The sequence below is a fragment of the Clupea harengus genome, chromosome 6, assembly GCF_900700415.2.
Source record: "Clupea harengus chromosome 6, Ch_v2.0.2, whole genome shotgun sequence".
Lineage (NCBI taxonomy): Eukaryota > Metazoa > Chordata > Actinopteri > Clupeiformes > Clupeidae > Clupea > Clupea harengus.
Genome location: NC_045157.1, coordinates 21,512,674 through 21,530,378, shown reverse-complemented (window position 1 = coordinate 21,530,378; position 17,705 = coordinate 21,512,674). Strand labels below are relative to the sequence as shown.

Below are 17,705 nucleotides of genomic sequence, written 5' to 3'. Positions count from 1 at the left end.
ACAGACAGTTAAAAGTAGAGACTCAATGTACCCAGAACTACAAGACCAATATTTGACCTGAACGATCCATACTTTGCTGAGAAGAATAAAAGACTCTCTTTGCTTCTCTCTCTCCATCCCTCTTCCTCCTGGCTCTCGCAGGCACACCAGATCTGTTACTCTGTCCTCTGTCTCTTCTCGTACGTGGCGGCGGTGAAGGGGAAGGAGGCGGAGGGCAAACCCAAGCTGCTGTCTCCACGGCCGCTGGCCAGCTAGTCTAAAGTCTCATTCCATCCCATTCCATCCCACGCATGCACACACACACGCACACACACACAGAAACACACACACACACACACACACACCTCACCCTTGAGTATCCTGCTCTCTCCAGCACAATTTCTCCCCCTCAGTTCCCTTACCTGCTAGACACAGCACACCCCTTCAGCCCACCCCCCGCCGACCAACCCTCAGAAGGACTGCTGCTCAAGCTACTCTCGCCATTCCGTGTCCGAACGTGCATCATTAAAGCCCTCTTTTCAGTGCTGACTGCGTCAAAGCTAGACCAGTGCCCACCCCTAATCTCCCCTTTTAATAGCACAACGTCCTGTGGGCATTATATGAAGCCCGTGGAAGCTCACACTACTGCACCCTTCTCTGTGCCAGTTATGTCTCCATAACCCCCTGCCCTCCAGGTTTGTTCGTTAAGTGGGCCCTTACACCTTAGGCTCCTCTGGGGTCTTATCATATGATGTCTTTCTGGAAAAGGGGGTGATGAGACTGGCTATGCTATTTAAAATCAGGTCTTGTCCCGTTGCTGTCCTCTTGTATTGGTCAGTGTCTGCGTCCTCCAGTCCCCACACCCCTTGTCAAGTTTCTGTGGCCTATCATTGTTTTGTACACAGAGCCGCTACACTTGCATGCAGGTCCCATGCATAGCCCTGAGAATCGACAAAGGCATGCCCAGGAGTACAAGCCCTTGCTCAGCTTAAATCCTCTCCTTGACCTCCCACCCCACCCCCCTCCCAAACACACACCCCAGGAACACCTCCTCCTACCCCTCTCCCATTTCTATCCAGAGACTGTGTGATGAATATTCTATGTGCTAAGTGGTACTGTAAACTTCAATCTGTCCAGTCTTAAAAGCAGGATGAAACCTTTAAAGATGGACTCCAGCTCAATGGTTAGCCTCGAGTTAGCCCGAGTTAGCCTCAGCCAAGGAATGACAAGAGAGTCCCTCTTAAAGGTTTCATCTGTCCAACTCCACCTGCTGTAAAAGTGGTCCAAGCTGTGTGTAAACCTTTAGCAGTGCCCTGTGAGAGCAAAACTACTGTACTAGTTCTACTGTAAACGGTTTCATGTTTGTGGTCAGCCGTGTTGAATTGCATGTTATGCTAAAAAAAAAGAAAAAGAAGAAGTAAAATTTCAAGAAAAAATGCTGTATATTTCACTTGAGCAATGTTTTAAAAGAAACGATAAAACTAATGTTACAAAAATTGTGGTTGACTTTGACTAGATGTGCAATACTACTTATAGGGGGCGCTGAGGCGTGAGGCCCCAGTCATTCCTGCTGTAAGAATGCGTCTTTAAGCCGTCCTGATTTTGGTGAGAAATCAATGAGGACCACTGTGTAGAGTTAAAGCAGAGCTGGAGAGAGAATAGCTTGACATTGGTGTTATATGAACTGCAGGGGAGAGAGCTGTTTTTGGAGACGCGTTTTTTCTTCGTCTCTGACCCCCGTAGCTGATGAGCTGGCGTACGTGTCCGCTTTGTGCGGTAGAAGATGAAACCGATCCCCCAACGCCCCCCCCCCGTGTACGGTGTTTGTGAGGGGGCCGATAAAGACGGAGATATGTTCAGATGTTACACCACAGATTGGAATTATTAGAGTAGTGTAAACCAGTATCTTATTTTAACCCCTTTGTAAATCCTTTTCCGTTTTTAACAGATAGACTAGGTATTGTCTGAGATGCTCCAGATTTCCTGTAGGTGGTAGTTGTAGTCGAGCCCAGTGGACATTTGAGCCGAAACCCAATGGGACCGCTAAAAATGTAAATAATCCAAAAGTCTCGTGTCAGCAGGGGCAGAAGAGTTTCCAAAAACAGATCTAAAGATGGCCTGTGGTTCAAAAGAGAAGTTGTGGCAATGAGAAATATAAAGGTTTAACTGCTGAGTCTATGTTTCAAGACCGTGAGTGAGCGTGCAAGTAATCACGATATTGGGTGTAAATATTTCAGTGTTTAAAAGAAAAAGTATTTATAGAACCTGTACAGCTTTGGCAATATGAAAATAAAACATGTCCAACCCAAGTTTCTTGTGGATCACATTTTGTTATTTAATGATGTGTGCAAGAAACAAATGAGGTCACAAAGAACGTGCTGTAGTAATAATGCATAAGGCAAAAGCGCAGTGATTTTAAAAACGCTAACCGAAAAACCATCATCAGATTTCCAACATTTATCGATGCTGTAGTTATTCCCATATTTCCAGAATATTAAGACTTCACATCCTGTCCTACCTATACACTGCATGTTACCAAGGAGTGTGTGATTGCACATGTTTACTAACAGAACAAATGACTAATGACTATTTGTTGGGGACCCAAGTAGAGTAGATTTGTAAGGCATAGACATGTCAAACTAGCCATAAACCAATCCTCGTCAATAAATAAGACACAAAGTGCTGAGGAAGTTGTCTGGACAAATCTGATGGACACGAAAGACCATAACAAATCTAAAGGTCTAAATAGTTAAAGAATGATTCACACACTTCAAATCTATTTGATAATGCTCTTCTGTAAGCCAATACCAATTGTGAATGCTGCACCAGGCTGTATGTGGTGAAGAGGGAAAACTTGTTTGAAAAACAAATTGGCCCTGGCTATTAGGCTTATTGGATATAAGGCTATTGACACCCACCTCATCTGCAAATATGTTCTTTGGCTACTTCATCGTCCCCATCTACTGGCATGCCCTATACTCTGACCATGGAAATGAAGGGGCATATGAAACCCACAGTAGCTTACTGGATGTGTAGATAATACACTTACATGATCTGATGTCTGTACACTGTAAGTGTAAGAGTTTAAAGCTAAAGTGAAGACCTGCATACACTTATAAAAATATAACGATTTGTATACAATAAAATCTTAAAATAGAAAAGAAGATTTAAGGCATATTCCCATACCCCAAGACTTTTCCTGGCTTACTGGCCAACAGGATCTTGTATTCAAAATACATTTTTCAGTAAAACAAAAAAAAACATGACACCAAAACATAAAAAAATAGCAAGTAGAAATATGGCTGAATAGCCCACCATGTTGGGTGACCTTAAACATCTCTCAGTTAAACCAATGGGAAATGAAAGCCATGGCCACAACCAGATTGGGAAGGGTTGAACTTGAATGAACATAAGGAAAGCCCTGAGAGACAAGAAAGCTAGCAATGAAAGCGTCACCCTTCTCAACATGCATAAGCAACAGACATTTACTTGAGTCTTGAGTCCCAAGGACAGGGCCATTGGTGGAGATCTTTCGTCAGTTTAAGGCCACTGAAGTGACTGAGTTTGGGGGGGGGGGGGGTGACTGAGTTTTGCCTAGCTGGAGCTGGTAGTGCACACTCTACAGCAGAGGAACCTCCTGCTGGAGACTGCCCCGGATGAGCTGTGTATGTCAGTGGTCATGGGGGGATTTAGTTGTCTCCGTGCACAGCCTTCCGAAGGATCCGCAGACGGGACATGACCTCGTCCCAATCTAGGTACGCGCCCTCCAGGTGTCGACGGGAGTTGGCATCAGACAGGTAGTTCCTGCGGCCGTGGAGCAGTCGCCAGTTGTCAAAGGTCACCAGGTCGCCTGTGGTGAGGTGGGAGGGATTATGTGTTGGGAAAACTCTAGAAAAGGTGCAACACTACATATGTCTAGCAGGAGATGCCACAACTGGCCAAACACAGAAGGGTCAGAGGGTGCATCGTCATTAAGTCATCTCATTTCCTCTTTACTGTTCTCCTAGTTAATGTACAACTATCATCATCACACACTATCAGATATCACATCAGTTTATGGGACACAGGTCTGTGTAATAATTGACCCAAATCCCACTCATTTTGCAGGGCAAGATGTGATATCAGCACTTTCTGGATTTAACCTGAAATGTCAGTTAGTTCTGACTCCATTGAAGTGTTTTAAACTCAAAATTGTTCCAACCTATATTCAGTCCAAATGATCACACAGTTGTCCTCATACATGCTTTGTAAACACATATGGCCCCAAAAGACTAGGAACGAACACACACACACACACACACTCCCACTCTCACCTGGTTTCATCGTATAGGTGACCACGTTCTCAGGCTGGGTCATCAGCCCTACATAGGCCTTGAGCGAGGCGTAGAAGTGCTGGACCTTGTCGAGCGGAAAGTCCAGCACGGAATCTCTGGTGGCATTGTTGTAGTTGATCCTCACCACTCTCCCCACATGGTCCACACTGTACTTGGACACAGAGACAGTCCAACACATGACCCAAACAGCAGAAACCAGGAACAGAAAAACAGTTCCGATGTTGAACAACAGATGGCAGCACAATTTCCCAATTTGACCCTCTGACGAAGAGAATGGTGGTAATGGCAGAAATAAACTCTCCAGACTTCCAAAGCCTGAGGCAGCATACAGTTATGCTTTCAGTCTTTTCAGTTGACAGGACAGGGAGATGTGTATATGAGGCTACGTGTGTGTGTGTGTGTGTGTGTGTGTGTGTGTGTGTGTGTGTGTGTGTGTGTGTGTGTGTGTGTGTGAGGCGCTTCTGGACTCACTCAATAATGTGGTTTTTGGACTGCACACAGAAGTCGCAATAGTCGGTGCCGGTGTCGGTGAAATCGACGCGTAGCGTGGTGAGCGCACGGAAGGCCTCGGGGTCCCTGCGGCGCAGCAGCTCTGCCATGTGGAAGCCGTCCACCACCTCGCTCTCACCGCCCTCCCGCGCCTGCGCCAGGCAGTGCAGGAACTGAACCTGAGAAGAGAAACCGTGGGACAGTGAGACAGGAACCAAAGAACTCTTTAAAGGTCTCTTCTAGAAAAAAAGGGCTCAAAGCAAAAGCAGGAAGAAGCCAAAGAAGTGTTATGGGTTCTAGACTACATCCTTTTTCTCCTGCCCTCCCTTCACTCTCTTTGCAGGCAGAAGCCGATGAGGCATACAGAATCCTCTTTTTTTCATACAGTGAAAACACACAGACACATGGGGATTTCACAGACTGCTAGAGACTGATCGCTCCAGAGCCATCTCCCCGACACTGGCACGGTACCCCAGGCCACCTGGAGAGACAGAGTGCAGTAGCAGGGGCAAGACTGGTAGATATGGATGAGATGGAGAGGACAGGGGCATGGAGAGGACAGAGGCAATGCTCTGCTATGGCCCACATGTCACCCACCCACTGCCATGTGGATGACTGGGTCAGACCTGGGTGAGTGTGAATGTGGACAGAACATGTGCCTGTTGGCCCTGGTGCCCAAATGTACAGAGAAACGCAGGTGGAATGAGTAATCGCATACGTCGCTCCCACATCGTTTGTTTTGTTTTCATCTGTGCGTAGCTTTCTGGGTGGAGCACCTGTACAATGGTCAGCTATTGTTTAGGTTCATAGGTGTGTTGCATAGCAAGTGTATGACACACATGGGGTGTGTGTGTGTGTGTGTGTGTGTGTTTTCTGACCCCTGGTGGATGGTTCAGTGCTGGATAGTGAGTGTGTGTGTGTATGTGTGTGTGTGTGTGTTTTCTCACCCCTGGTGGATAGTGCAGTGCTGGATAGTCTGTGTGAAGGCTCAGTTTGCCAGAGGTATAGGCCACATTATTAGCCATCGGTTTGTCTTGCACTTGCCATGTGTGTCTGGAGATTGAAATAGGACCAGAATGACAAGGGTTAAAAAATACTCCAGTGCTCGAAGGTAAACAGCATAGTAAATACATTTCAGGAGCTTTTTCAGGAACTTTTACTATTTTAAAAACAAAACACCATGCAGTCGGTTCAGTCAACCCTGAAATTCATCCTTCCAAACAATTTAATACAACACTTCACACTGTTATGACGACGAACAATAACAACAGAGAAAGAAGAGTTTGCTGATCTAAAAACAGTTGGACTATTTGGAATAATGCCCCAGCATCTGAACATGTGACTCTATCTGTTTCTCTGGCGGTCTCTCTCTCTCTCTCTCTCTCTCTCGCTCACTCTAACACACACACAGCTCCTGACCAAAGTAGTAGCTGAGGTCTGTGTCAAAAGCTGGACTGCTAAACCAGTGCTGTAGATCAGACAACCGCTGTCCAACCAGATTACTGTATTTTCAAGAGTGAAACGGTTCCGATCCAAGAGCGGCTGAGTGGCTTGAATGGGAGGATTAAGCTCTTCAGCGTGGGTCAGAGGGGAGGACACCACGCCGGCCTCCAAAGGCCCACGGCCTGGTGGCCCACATCTGCTGGGCTACTTTGATGCTTGAACTAAACCGTTGGCTCCGATGATCTAACAAGAGGGAGGAGTTGTGTGTGTGTGTGTGTGTGTGTGTGTGTGTGTGTGTGTGTGTGTGTGTGTGTGTGTGTGTGTGTGTGTGTGTGTGAGAGAGAGAGAGACTGAGTGAAAGAGAAAAAAAGACAAAGAAAAAAAAGACAGGGCGGGGATGGGCTGTAAAGGCCTCAGTAATAGCAACAAGCCCCTTCCCTGCTCCAGTCAGCCCACAGCTACCACTGCCATGAGCTCATGCGCTGGCAGGCGCGCTGATTTTTGTTCCCGTCTCCGAATAGACCGTGTCAGGTAATTCCCCCGGCTGGCGCTGCCTCGGCTGATCCCAGGCCAGCGCTGAGCGCGGCGGTGTGGTAAATCACTCTGCAAGCCACTGCTCTGGAGGCCACTGGGACCCTCGACTCGGAAACTACAAGGCCCCCGGCCAGAGCCTCTCTATATGCTGGAGGAGGCCTTTCTGGGGGTTATTTTGTCTCAGCTTCAAACCACCACTGTCTGTTAAACCAAAATCCATGCTAGGTACCACTGATACCAAATAGACCACATACATCAAGTACATACTTTACACTTTCATGGACAGAGCTGCTCCACTCACCCGTAGAAGGTCAGCCTCAGGTAGCCGATCCGCTCGCTCAGGCGGGCCACCTGACCCTGCTCCACCGGCGCCCCCTTCAGGTAGACGATGCCCACGCGCCGCAGCGCCAGCAGCCAGTCCAGCGCGGCCTTGTCGTCGTGGAGAACCTCCTCGAAGCTCGCCGTGGGGATCCGCAGGCCAGTGTCCCAATACTCGCGCTCTGCCGTGCAAAAACAAGCCAGGAAGCGTCGTTATCCTATGATTTGATTACGCGACATAAAAACATATTGTCGCTGTAAATCACTCTGAAGCGGAGCAATCAGCCAGAAGCACTGCGGATCAGGAGACAGCCTGCTCAGGCACACATGTTTGCATTTAGAAATAACTGGAAGTCTAGACCCCGTAGATCTTAATGATGAGTTAATAACCACCCGTGTATTTACAGAGATGCCGGGGTAAGACATTTAAGAGGCTGCAGTTTGTCAACCGTAGAACTGGCCTACAGAGCCGACTCAATCAAACGAGGAGAGAAAGAGAAGAAGAAAAAATTGAAAAAAGAGAACACAGAGGCGCTGAGAGATTCAATTACGTGTGTGTGTGTGTGTGAGAGAGAGTGTGAGAGTGCACAGCAATGCGCCCCTAAACAGAATGTCTTGTCAGGAGAAGGGGCCAGAACACGGTGGTCTGAACAGTTTGTGAGGGGAGACGACCTGCTTTTCGAGAACTCCCGACTGTGGAAACTCTCTTGGCTTGCCCTGCTGGCAGGACTGCCGTTTTTCCATAGACACATCTCCAGTGGCGACCGGCTCGTCCACAGCTGCAGAGCACATCTCTGCTCTCTGCTCTCTGCTCGTGTGCGGCTCTGACATAGTGCTCTGCTCTGCTCTCATCTCCCATCTCATGGCATAAAGTCACTCATCCGTGTCAGAGGACACACAGCGGAATCAAAGGGCGTGGATACACAATGATGTGATGTGATTGTGGAAGCACTGATATGGAAATTGTTAGCCTATATGATTGTTGATTATTTAGTAAAATATTGGCCACTACCAATTGTATAATGATTTTAACACAAAATTAAGCATTTCATTTCTAAAGGCATATAGAATTATGGTATTCATTTCAATCCTCTTAATTTGCCATAGACCCTTTCAGATGGAATTGTTTCACTAATGGAATAATAATTCTATTAAACCAATACCTCACAAGATGGCAATTATTCAAAGTTATACGGCAGTAAATGTAGACCATGAAGTCTATCACATCTACCACTACAAACTATTTATTTAGCACTGTGAAATAATATTGTAAATGACTGGCATAAGAAATAGGAATGGACACTTTTCTGTTGATGTTCTCTTAGAATAGGAATAGGTTCCCGGTAAGAGTGGAGTCTTAAGCTTTCCACATTTCTTCGACTGGAAAACCCCCACCGCAATTCCTGAATTATCTAGTCTTCCTCTGTCAGTTTGTTGTTCCTTAGGTAGATGCCATCCATCTTCCCTCAAGTCCCCTAGAATCACAGCACCCAAACCTCAATGCTTGGCACTGGCAGCATGCATAGATGGAGTGGATATCTTGCATGGAATGCACACAGGCACTCTGACAACAGCTTCCAGTCATCTGTCTAGTCCTTCAGTAAATCTGACTGTATGGTTCTGCTGCTGTGGTTTCAGTGCACAGATGGGTATCATTATAAAAAGCCATCTGAAATCACCTTTTCCAAATCTAAAATGTGGAAAGTCTGACATTGCTGTAATATCCGTCTTGTAAGTTGAACCGTACATCATCTCCTGTTCACCGGCATACTGTATGGATCAGTCAAGACGTACAGGAGAACACGTGGCCCCGAGCTCATGTTACACGTCTGAGCACCAAGCACACCTTCATGTCTACATTCCAGCCAAAGCCACAGAGGAAACAGTCATCCCTGTTCAGCCATCGCCATCTCTCTCTCCCTCTCTCTGTTTCTCTCTCTCTGTCTGTCTCTCTCTCTCCCTCTCTCTGTTTCTCTCTCTCTGTCTGTCTCTCTCTCTCCCTCTCTCTGTTTCTCTCTCTCGCTCTCTCCCTCTCTCTCTCTCTCTCTCTCTGTTTCTCTCTGTCTCTCTCCCTCTCTCTGTTTCTCTCTGTCTCCCTCTCCCTCTCTCTCTCTATATCTCTCCTTCTCTCTCCCTCTTTCTCTCTCCCTCTCCCTCTCTCTCTCTCTCTCTGTTTCCCTCTCTCTATCCCCTCCACTCCATGGGAAGGTACCCCACGCTCCTAATCTCCTACAGCTGTCATGTGCACATTACAGCTGGAGCATTACAGGGGGAAAGTGATGTGAAGCCATCCACAGAGACAGAGAGAGAGAGAGAGAGAGAGAGATGTGGAGAGCAGACCAGAGCAAAAAGAAAAATCATCATCTTTTCCATCTTTCATCTTTTTTGCGAGAGGAGGGTGGGGTGTTAGAGCAAGATAGGAGAGTTTCACTGAAGATCCAAATGAATGAGCAGACTCATTCATCAGAAGATCAGCAGTTAGAGAGAGGGAGAGAGAGAGAGAGAGAGCGAGAGAGCGGCTGGGCCAGGAGCCCAGGGTGGGGAGGTTCAGATGGTGCTGTCCCAGTGTTCCATGCTTATTGCCGTGTAATGCTTCACATTCCCTTTCTCACCGATCGCAAATTTGCCGCTACGGTTTCTTGGCATGGCTGCAGCAATGCTGGCCATTCTGGAGCGATTTCCCTTACGCGGACTCTGCTGAGCTAGTCACAGATTAGTCTCCCTAATTCTTTTCTTCTTTTTTATATTTTCCAGCTGGTCCCGAGCAAAGAGTATGTGTGTGTGTGTGTGTGTGTGTGTGTCTGTGCGTGGACAAGGAGCGAAGAAGCAGAGTGAAGGCATTCTTTGTCTACTCCCTCCTCTGGGTCTGCTGTGGTGAGATTTCCAGACAAGGTGACTCAACCTGACGCTCCTGAGTTTGTCAGACAGATAAGGCAGCCATCACAGAAGACACAGGGGAAAAACAGTGTCTCCCCTTGACAGGGGCATAGTTAAGCAGTGGAGCTGAGATGAGGGCCCTTTTGAAAGGGCACAGTTCTGTTCTGCACTGTCTAGAACTACGATCACTGTGATCTTTTTTGGCGACTGCTTCAGGGAATGATTCGGATATTATTTTGGATACTGTTCCTTATCGCAACAAGCAACAGCACAATGATCAAATGCAGATGCTGTTGGCATATATCCCCAAGCACAAGCCAGAGAGAAGTTGATTGAGATTATTAGGTTTGTCCTGACGATCCTTGAAACTGGGTCCAAGTGGAGCAATGAGTGAGAACTGGTGTATGAGATAGTACCTGCCTGCCCCCACTCACAAAGCCCTCAGTGTCTAGCCTTTTCTCTTCAGCCACACACCCCTTTTTCTACAACCACCACCTCTAAGAACAGAACAGACTAACCTTTTTAACAGCACATTTTAGGTTAGAGGGAAAATAAGGCTCAATTCCTAAAGGAGCCTATTCTTCGGTGTGGGACGCTCTATTCAGGGGAGATTGTTTTCCAGACGGGGCTCCACCTTAAAGACGAGATGGGAGCTCTAAGACCAGATGACCTTAACAGATGGGGAGAAAGTCACAGGGCACTGCAATGACCAGATGGCTATTATCAAAAAGGGAAATCTGATATTGAGGGGGGGAGATCAAAGAATAATTTCAATGAAATATTACAGTTTAAAATAAAAGATTGATTAGCTTCTGGTGTACAGGCCTGCACAGAATTTCATGAAACTGTCAAACCCATGACATACCATTCAATTTAGTACAGTCTATCAAAACCATGAAATGGTAAGGGAGAAATCATTGTGTTTGTCCAAAAGAACCACTTGACTGAAGGAAGAATGAAAGAAGCGTAAAAGAAGGAAAGCCCCGTGGGAAGGGTTTGGCACTGTGACAGTGATGCAGTGAGCAAACAGACAGTCTGCAAGGGGGATTAGTTCAATGGCCGGAGGGAAATGTCGTAAAGATGAAGGAAACCACAGTGGACTCTTAGCCAAAGCAAATGGCATCTCTTCACCCTCACCCTACCCTAACCCTAACCCAACCATCCATAAAGGCAGGGGTTCAAAGAGCACAGGATGGGGAGGAAGCGCTCCATGTCACTGATGGAAGGAGACTCAAAAGGCCATGGACAACTTGCCCGGGGCTGTCGACGCAGGAGCAGACGGCTCCATGGGTCAAAGGAGCATGTTTTTACATGCCGGCCAGGTGAGACCCCCGTTGTTTATTTGACATTTTACGACCTCCATTACCAAAGCATAACCTGTGGTCAAGTGATTGGATTTCCATTGAAGCCTTTCTGCACGGTCCCTTGTGTCTTTTAAATCACACATTTCATTCCATCTTGAAGAAAGCTGCATTCTTAATGTGATCCCTCACTACTTGATTTCCACTCCCTTCCACTCCCACGTTTTCTTGTGACTTGGGGCACAATTCCTTCCTTCTCTACAGGAGATGTGCTGCAGAGCTTATATGACATCATGTTCTGGAACCATGTTCTCTGATAAATTCGCTCCCCCCATGGCTAATCGGGAACAATACACAAGATGCGGCTATAACTTCTGGCGGCCCAGTTGTTCATTTCAGTCATTTTCTCTTACTCACTTCATTGCTATGCTCTTAGTTTCATTTGATTCATGTCCAATTCAGAGAGCCTACAATCTGAACTCAGGTAGAATGCTTCATTCCGCATTGACGGAGTTGCCCTTGATTCTCAAGTTGTTGGGGATGGAAATGCACTTGGAGGACCTCAAAGGGAACGACTATGCCAAACTGGTCTGTGCTGTGTGATGGCACTGAAAGCCTGAACTGACATGAACAAGAAACAGTTTGTCCAGATAATTTATGGCTTGCCTGGACACCGCGGGTCACGTCAATTAGTGAAGGCCTGTTGATTCGTTGACACAGTCCTCAGTGTTCTTTGGATTACGCCCACTGAGAGAGTGAGACCGAGAGATGGGCTTGTGTGTGCGGTTACGAGCAGAGGAGCCCCCTCAACTCGTTTTCCCCCCAATCTCTATTCCATATGGCCCAGGCAGGAAGCTGAGAGAAACTTTCCACACAAAACCCAGTCCTGCTAGACGGCCCCGCACGCGGAGCCTTGTTTTCCTCAGGCTCTCTCTGCCTGATTTATGGGCTAGAAACTAACATCTTATCACTTCAACAGAGGGGGCGGAAATGCTATGCAACTGACTTCACGCTTACCATAACAATACTTAATACATTTAATTTGGCACTTTAAATCTAAAAGCTCTTTGTAGTAATAATTATAAAAATAATCACACTTGAATCCCACAATAATACATCTCACACCACCATACTCTTACAACTCAATACAACAATATAACGTAATGACAAACATAAAGTATTTGTTTACAATACAATGTTTTAATAAATGCTGTCAACGACACATATTTGTGGTTAGCATGATTTGATGAAGAAAGCCCACAAGCACAAGAGCCATAAATAAATGTTTTGTGCGATCTGAATGAGAGTAGTTCTAGTGATTTATTAGACATGTGAGGCAGCTCCCTTCAGCTTTGCCTGCGCGCCGCTTCCACAAACAGGAAGTTGTTTATGAACGCAAGCTCGCACTGAATGACAAGGAATGCCAGTGTCGACCGTGACCCCCACTGAGGCCCAGAGAGGTCCACCGAGGGAGAGCACAGCAGCACCTTGCAGGCTTCCAACCGGTCGAAAAACAGAACCCTTTCCAGAGATTTTTTTCTGCATCTTCTTCTTCCACGTAAGGGGAAGGAATTTCGGCGTGTCCCTCAGGAGGATCTAATTAAACCCAGAGAAGGAGGGAAGTGGGGAGCGCGGGGAGCACATGTTCGGCTCCTCATCTAGGGAGAGATCGCTCCCGCTGCTGAGCTGGCAGCAGTCGGGAGCGGAAACCCCTGGAGCCGGGAGTGGGGGCAGCCTGAAGAAGGCCTGAGGTGGAGAGTGCTCGTTTCCACCAGTGAGGGGCTAACACAACAACAGTAGGGGGGGGGGGCAGTTTGGCTGACGGCACCCTAGACTGCGTGGAAGTGGCCACCTGAGACTCAACTCAGTAGCACTAGACATTACACTCCTGCAGCAACAATGCTGGACAAACACATAATCCATTACCCTTAGGATAACATACACAATCATGTCCTATGGGAGGAAAAGGTGTGTGCTGCTCCTTTAGGTCCTTCTGGACCTACATGTAGGGCTATAGAGGCAAGATTGATCTCTCCTGCAAGGGGTTACACAAATGTCACTTATGTGTGTAGCTACAAGATTGACTTGCTCCTGTTACCCCGCCATGGACACAATGAAAAGGGGGGAAAGCAAGCAAGGCATATGTGCAAAGTCGCAAACTTAAACTAATAATACAAAGTTAAACTGTTGTATGTAGGGGTTTTCCTTATTATTTATTTTCACACATTGCCTACTAAGTTAACTTACTGAGAATGGTCCTGTTAATCTTAACAACTGTGTTAGGCTGGAGAGCTGAAATAGCACATCTGGTGATATTATACTGCCCAACTGCTCAATATCGACTATCTGGCTTCCTGTGTGGAGAGGCATGTTGGGTGGCTGTATGCTAACTGGGGGCCACCTTCTGCTGCAGTCATGGCCACGTTCAGACAAGTTCAGAGTTTTTTTCCTGCTGGTGTCATGAAGATTGCACAATCTACAACGACTACATTTTTACCACGGCTGTCAACCTTGGCTTCAACATTGTTTACCTCTGCACACTGGGAAGGCTCCGCCTAATCCCTTCATGCATCGAGGAGTCATAAAATGCGCTTTTAAATTAAATATATTATTATTATTATTGTTGTTGTTATGTGGGCCTGACAGAACAGCACATACCATTAAGGAAAAGCTCCTCTTGTGTAGCTTGCCTTGCCTCTGGTGAAAAGCAACGTTTCTTCAGCCAGTTAGGATTAAACTCACTGCTGTGCTGGTCAGGCCATATTACAGAAACCTGTATGGGAAAGGAAATAAATGTATCATCTTTATCATCATAATAGAAGGACATACATCATCATAGCACACATGAATACAAACAAAGGCAAAAAAGACCTACTGTTAGTTAGGTTTAGATCACATGGTGGGGAAAGCACAGACTGTTTCCCTGTTTCCCTCCTTTGAAATACGCCACTAGTTAGCTTTGGGGAATCGTGGCATTTTGAATTAACTGTTGTTTGGAACATCACCACCACCACAGCCACAAAAGAAATACTGAATGAATTACTTATAAAGACGCTTGAGCTGGCTGGTTCACATCTGGTGAGACAGAGCCACAGGGCAGAGAGTGCGTCCAAGCTTTCAGGTAAGTGACCACTCTATGGGGCTCTACCAAGCGGACACACGCACACACTCTTCCACACATAGTAAGTTCCATTTACACACATTTACATCACATAGCGATAGTGTGTAGGATGTAGGACTAGCTTTTAGGTTACTTTCCATTCCGGTTGTTTTGTTTTCGCTGCCAACTAGGGAAGGATTTTAGTTTCAATTAACCCTCGAAAATAAAGATCTGGCCCTGTTGGTTCATAGCACTACTTTCACACACTGTGGCGCTGTTCAGATATCATGTAGGCTAGTAAAAACTGGTACTTATTAGTATTGTTTATCGCTCAAACCATATCTTACTGCTTTTGTTTGTAAGGCTTTGATTAATGGGAAACAGATCGCTGAGCTTAAGAGTTGAACAGACCCAGATTCAGCTGCCCCTTCAGTTATACAAACACGCCTCGTGTAATCTCTTTCTCTATAATAAGTTGGAGGTTATAGGTCATGTGTATATCTCTGTGTGAAAAGAGAGAGATTACTGTGATCGCAAATGAGCAATCAATTGAAAGCTGCACCGTGGCCTACCTTGTTGTTTTCCGTGACCTGAACACTGTCCACCCCGGTGTGTACGTCCAGCTGGGAGAGCGGCAGACTCCGTGCCTGGGCCGACTGGAGGGTGCAGAGGGGGCACTGGCAGTTGTCCCGCAGCCAGGTGAAGGGGTACAGGCTGCAGCTTCCATCCTCCCACTCCACCTGCAGCAGCCTCTCCTGCTCCAGGGTGCGGGCGTGCCTCACCACCGGAGTGGCCCCGACCACAGGAAGGGACGAGGTAGCAGTGGCGAGCGTCTGGTGACCTCGTGCGTACGCGACCACAGGGACGGCCGGCAGTTTGCGTTTCCCATGGCCGTTCACCACCTGCCGGGTTGCCCTAGATATGCAGGCGCTGGAGACACAGCGAGCGAGCCTTGATAACATCCTTCACAGGCGCAGCTGCCACTTGGACTCGTGTGTGGAGTCTGGACTACCTGCAGTGGAGTGGAGCAGCCATAAATAAGGACTGAGTGATTACGTAAGGCTTTACACTGACACCACTGGTTGTCTACTTACAACAGTCAAGCCTTTTCGTTATCAAGACAGAGAAATTTGACATCAGATGCAAATACAAAATGCAGAGTCAGTCCGCAATGGGGATCTATCAGAAGATAAGGCTTAGAGCACTTCCTCCAAACCAATCCAGGCTTGAGATGTAAATCATTGTCACAGAATAATGTAGGCAAACATTCAGAATCTTACACCTTCTAACGTAACATTTGACCCCAGCTCATCTTTCTCGTACTTTACATAGTTGTACAGACTACTATCAAAAAGAGAAGTAGGAGATAAACAAGAGAGGAGATGAATACACGTGTGCCCTTGGAGCCTTCAGAAAACACCCAGTGATCAGCCAATAAAGTAAGGGATAGAACACAAACATATAAAACACAAAAATCAACCATTGACATAATCACTCAACACTCAACAAATTATTAACAAAAATCAACTCTGTCAAGCCTTACCATTACCTTAAGATGTAGTCATTTTATATCAAAATGCTGTCATAACAGGTGATTGCATAACACCACAGACGAGGGAAATGACACCTCAGCTGACTGAACACCTGGGTGCCTGGCTTCAGGACTTTAGAGCTGCCACAATGTGACTGTGCTATGTGTAACTGTACCCTGCACTCTACCTGCCCCCACCTGCAGAGAAGTGAGGTGAAGGGGTCACACAAATGTCACCTTGGTGGTCAAAAAACGGATTTGTTCCTGTTATGCTGCCTCGAGACAGTGACTCCTTGCTTGGAATAAATAAATAGGGGCTTTTTTTTTTTTTAAGTCCTGCTACAGCACCAAGTAAGGTGTGTATCCTGGCAATACTACACTCTAAAGAAAATGGACAGAATTTTTATCAAACTAAAAAATCCCCATAGAAGTAACCATCTCTACCCATTCTATATGCAGTTATGGTTATTATTAAGGTATTTAGCAGATGCTTTTGTCCAAAGACAATCTAATAATAAAGTACTTTTCAGATCAATAAAATGTAATACACAGTACAATATTACTAAATCGCAAACTCCAGATGTCAATAATACGCTTACGACATTCCTTATTTTAACAACCTAGTAGGTCCTCACATTTGTCAACAGGGAACAAGGACTTATCACTCTGCTGCTAGTTGTATATAATTGTTATATTATGCATGACTGGGCTCCTGCCTTTTGATTAGTTTATCATTTTAAAGTATGCAGTCAGACTGACACCACGGACCCATATTGAACCCTGAGCTCTAAACAACTCCACTTAGGTCAAAGTAACCGTTTCCTCCTCTAGTACACACCTTTGACCCTACATGTCCACATCCCAGCTGGTCCAACACACGACTTCACATGACATTAAATACAACACACCACGGGAGCGTTCGTAAACTAGGTAAGGGGTCATACAAGTATGCTTGGCATGGGTGTGTACAACCTGACATAAACCTCTCTATAAAATACTTAGGCAATCGATACCATGGTAGTTTCTGTGTGAGCTGGAAATTAGAATGGTATTACCAATTACAATACAGGCGATACATACGCGCCACAGTCAAACACTTTCGATATTCACTTCTATTTTCAGTGGCAACATTGACAGGTTAGCATCGTAGCATGAACGCAATGAAAACCAATGGCATAAAGCTAGCAAGTATCCTCACAGCTAGTTGACTAATAGTTATAGGCTAGGCTACTGTGTACTGTCTCCGTTTTGTGAACTATAACTATTGGTGTTAAAGCTAGTAGGACTTGCACTTTCTGCACTTATTTATACTACTGACTTGGTTCTTACTGAGGCAAAACAAGCAGAATGTCTACTGAACTAGAACCATTCTTCCTTGATGTCATAGTCAGCCAACGGTCGCAGCAAGGTTAGCTATCGGCAGCTCACTAGCAAACACACCAGCTTCAAGTTTGTAAACAAACATTTATCTCGCCATAATCAAAACTGTTTTTTTCCCTCGTGGTTTTACCTGTCCTAATAAAAGCATGCATTATGAAAGAGTTACCTGAATATAGAATTACCTTGCTCTGGAGTAGCTAACTGAGATGTGTCTTAACGCGAAGGCGTGAGAATAATGTTGCGCTGACAGTGAAAGTAGGGGAAAGGTTACTGGCCTGAATTTCTGAATGTCTCGGCTATGAATAGTCTGTACATTAAAGGCTACAGAGTGCGCATAAGAATATGATTGGGTTTGGGGTTTAATATCATAAACACCTCTAACTTTGTAAGTCTACCTCTTGAAAAGTGTTGGACACATA

General features: G+C 46.0%; 2 protein-coding genes across 54 annotated transcripts in view; one reads left to right on the top strand and one right to left on the bottom strand.

The window, feature by feature from the left end:
- madd (MAP-kinase activating death domain) overlaps positions 1-2,288 on the top strand; it is a 47,029-nt gene extending 44,741 nt beyond the window's left edge. For all 50 annotated transcript variants that reach the window (XM_031569370.2, XM_031569395.2, XM_042708075.1 and 47 more), the window contains one exon: positions 142-2,288. In XM_031569370.2, the coding sequence (XP_031425230.1) occupies positions 142-255 (114 nt within the window). In that variant the 3' untranslated portion in view covers positions 256-2,288. The remainder of the gene's footprint in view (positions 1-141) is intronic.
- A 1-nt stretch (position 2,289) lies between these two features.
- bbox1 (butyrobetaine (gamma), 2-oxoglutarate dioxygenase (gamma-butyrobetaine hydroxylase) 1) lies at positions 2,290-17,550 on the bottom strand. Of its 4 annotated transcripts, none has more exons than XM_031569404.2 (8): positions 17,469-17,550; positions 14,948-15,387; positions 13,934-14,048; positions 7,081-7,279; positions 5,750-5,855; positions 4,785-4,981; positions 4,293-4,459; positions 2,290-3,829 (listed from the first exon to the last, which is right to left on the bottom strand). In XM_031569404.2, exons 2-8 carry the CDS (start codon positions 15,335-15,337, stop codon positions 3,669-3,671), a joined length of 1,335 nt encoding a protein of 444 aa, XP_031425264.1. In that variant the 5' UTR covers positions 15,338-15,387; positions 17,469-17,550; the 3' UTR covers positions 2,290-3,668. The 4 variants fall into 4 exon arrangements, with proteins under 4 accessions (XP_031425264.1, XP_031425263.1, XP_042564011.1 ...); XM_031569403.2 differs by having other exon boundaries at positions 17,453-17,532; XM_042708077.1 differs by lacking the exon at positions 17,469-17,550 and adding an exon at positions 15,925-16,941.
- Between the last annotated feature and the right edge of the window lie 155 nt (positions 17,551-17,705).

Excerpts from the sequence above, each read along its gene's own strand:
- bbox1 (XM_031569404.2), bottom strand. The coding sequence starts at position 15,337 with ATGTTATCAAGGCTCGCTCGCTGTGTCTCCAGCGCCTGCATATCTAGG. Across the intron at positions 4,982-5,749 it reads CACTGCACTATCCACCAGGG|GTTCAGTTCCTGCACTGCCT; the intron begins GTGAGAAAACAC and ends TTCTCTTCTCAG. Across the intron at positions 4,460-4,784 it reads TCCAAAAACCACATTATTGA|TGTGGACCATGTGGGGAGAG; the intron begins GTGAGTCCAGAA and ends GTCCAAGTACAG.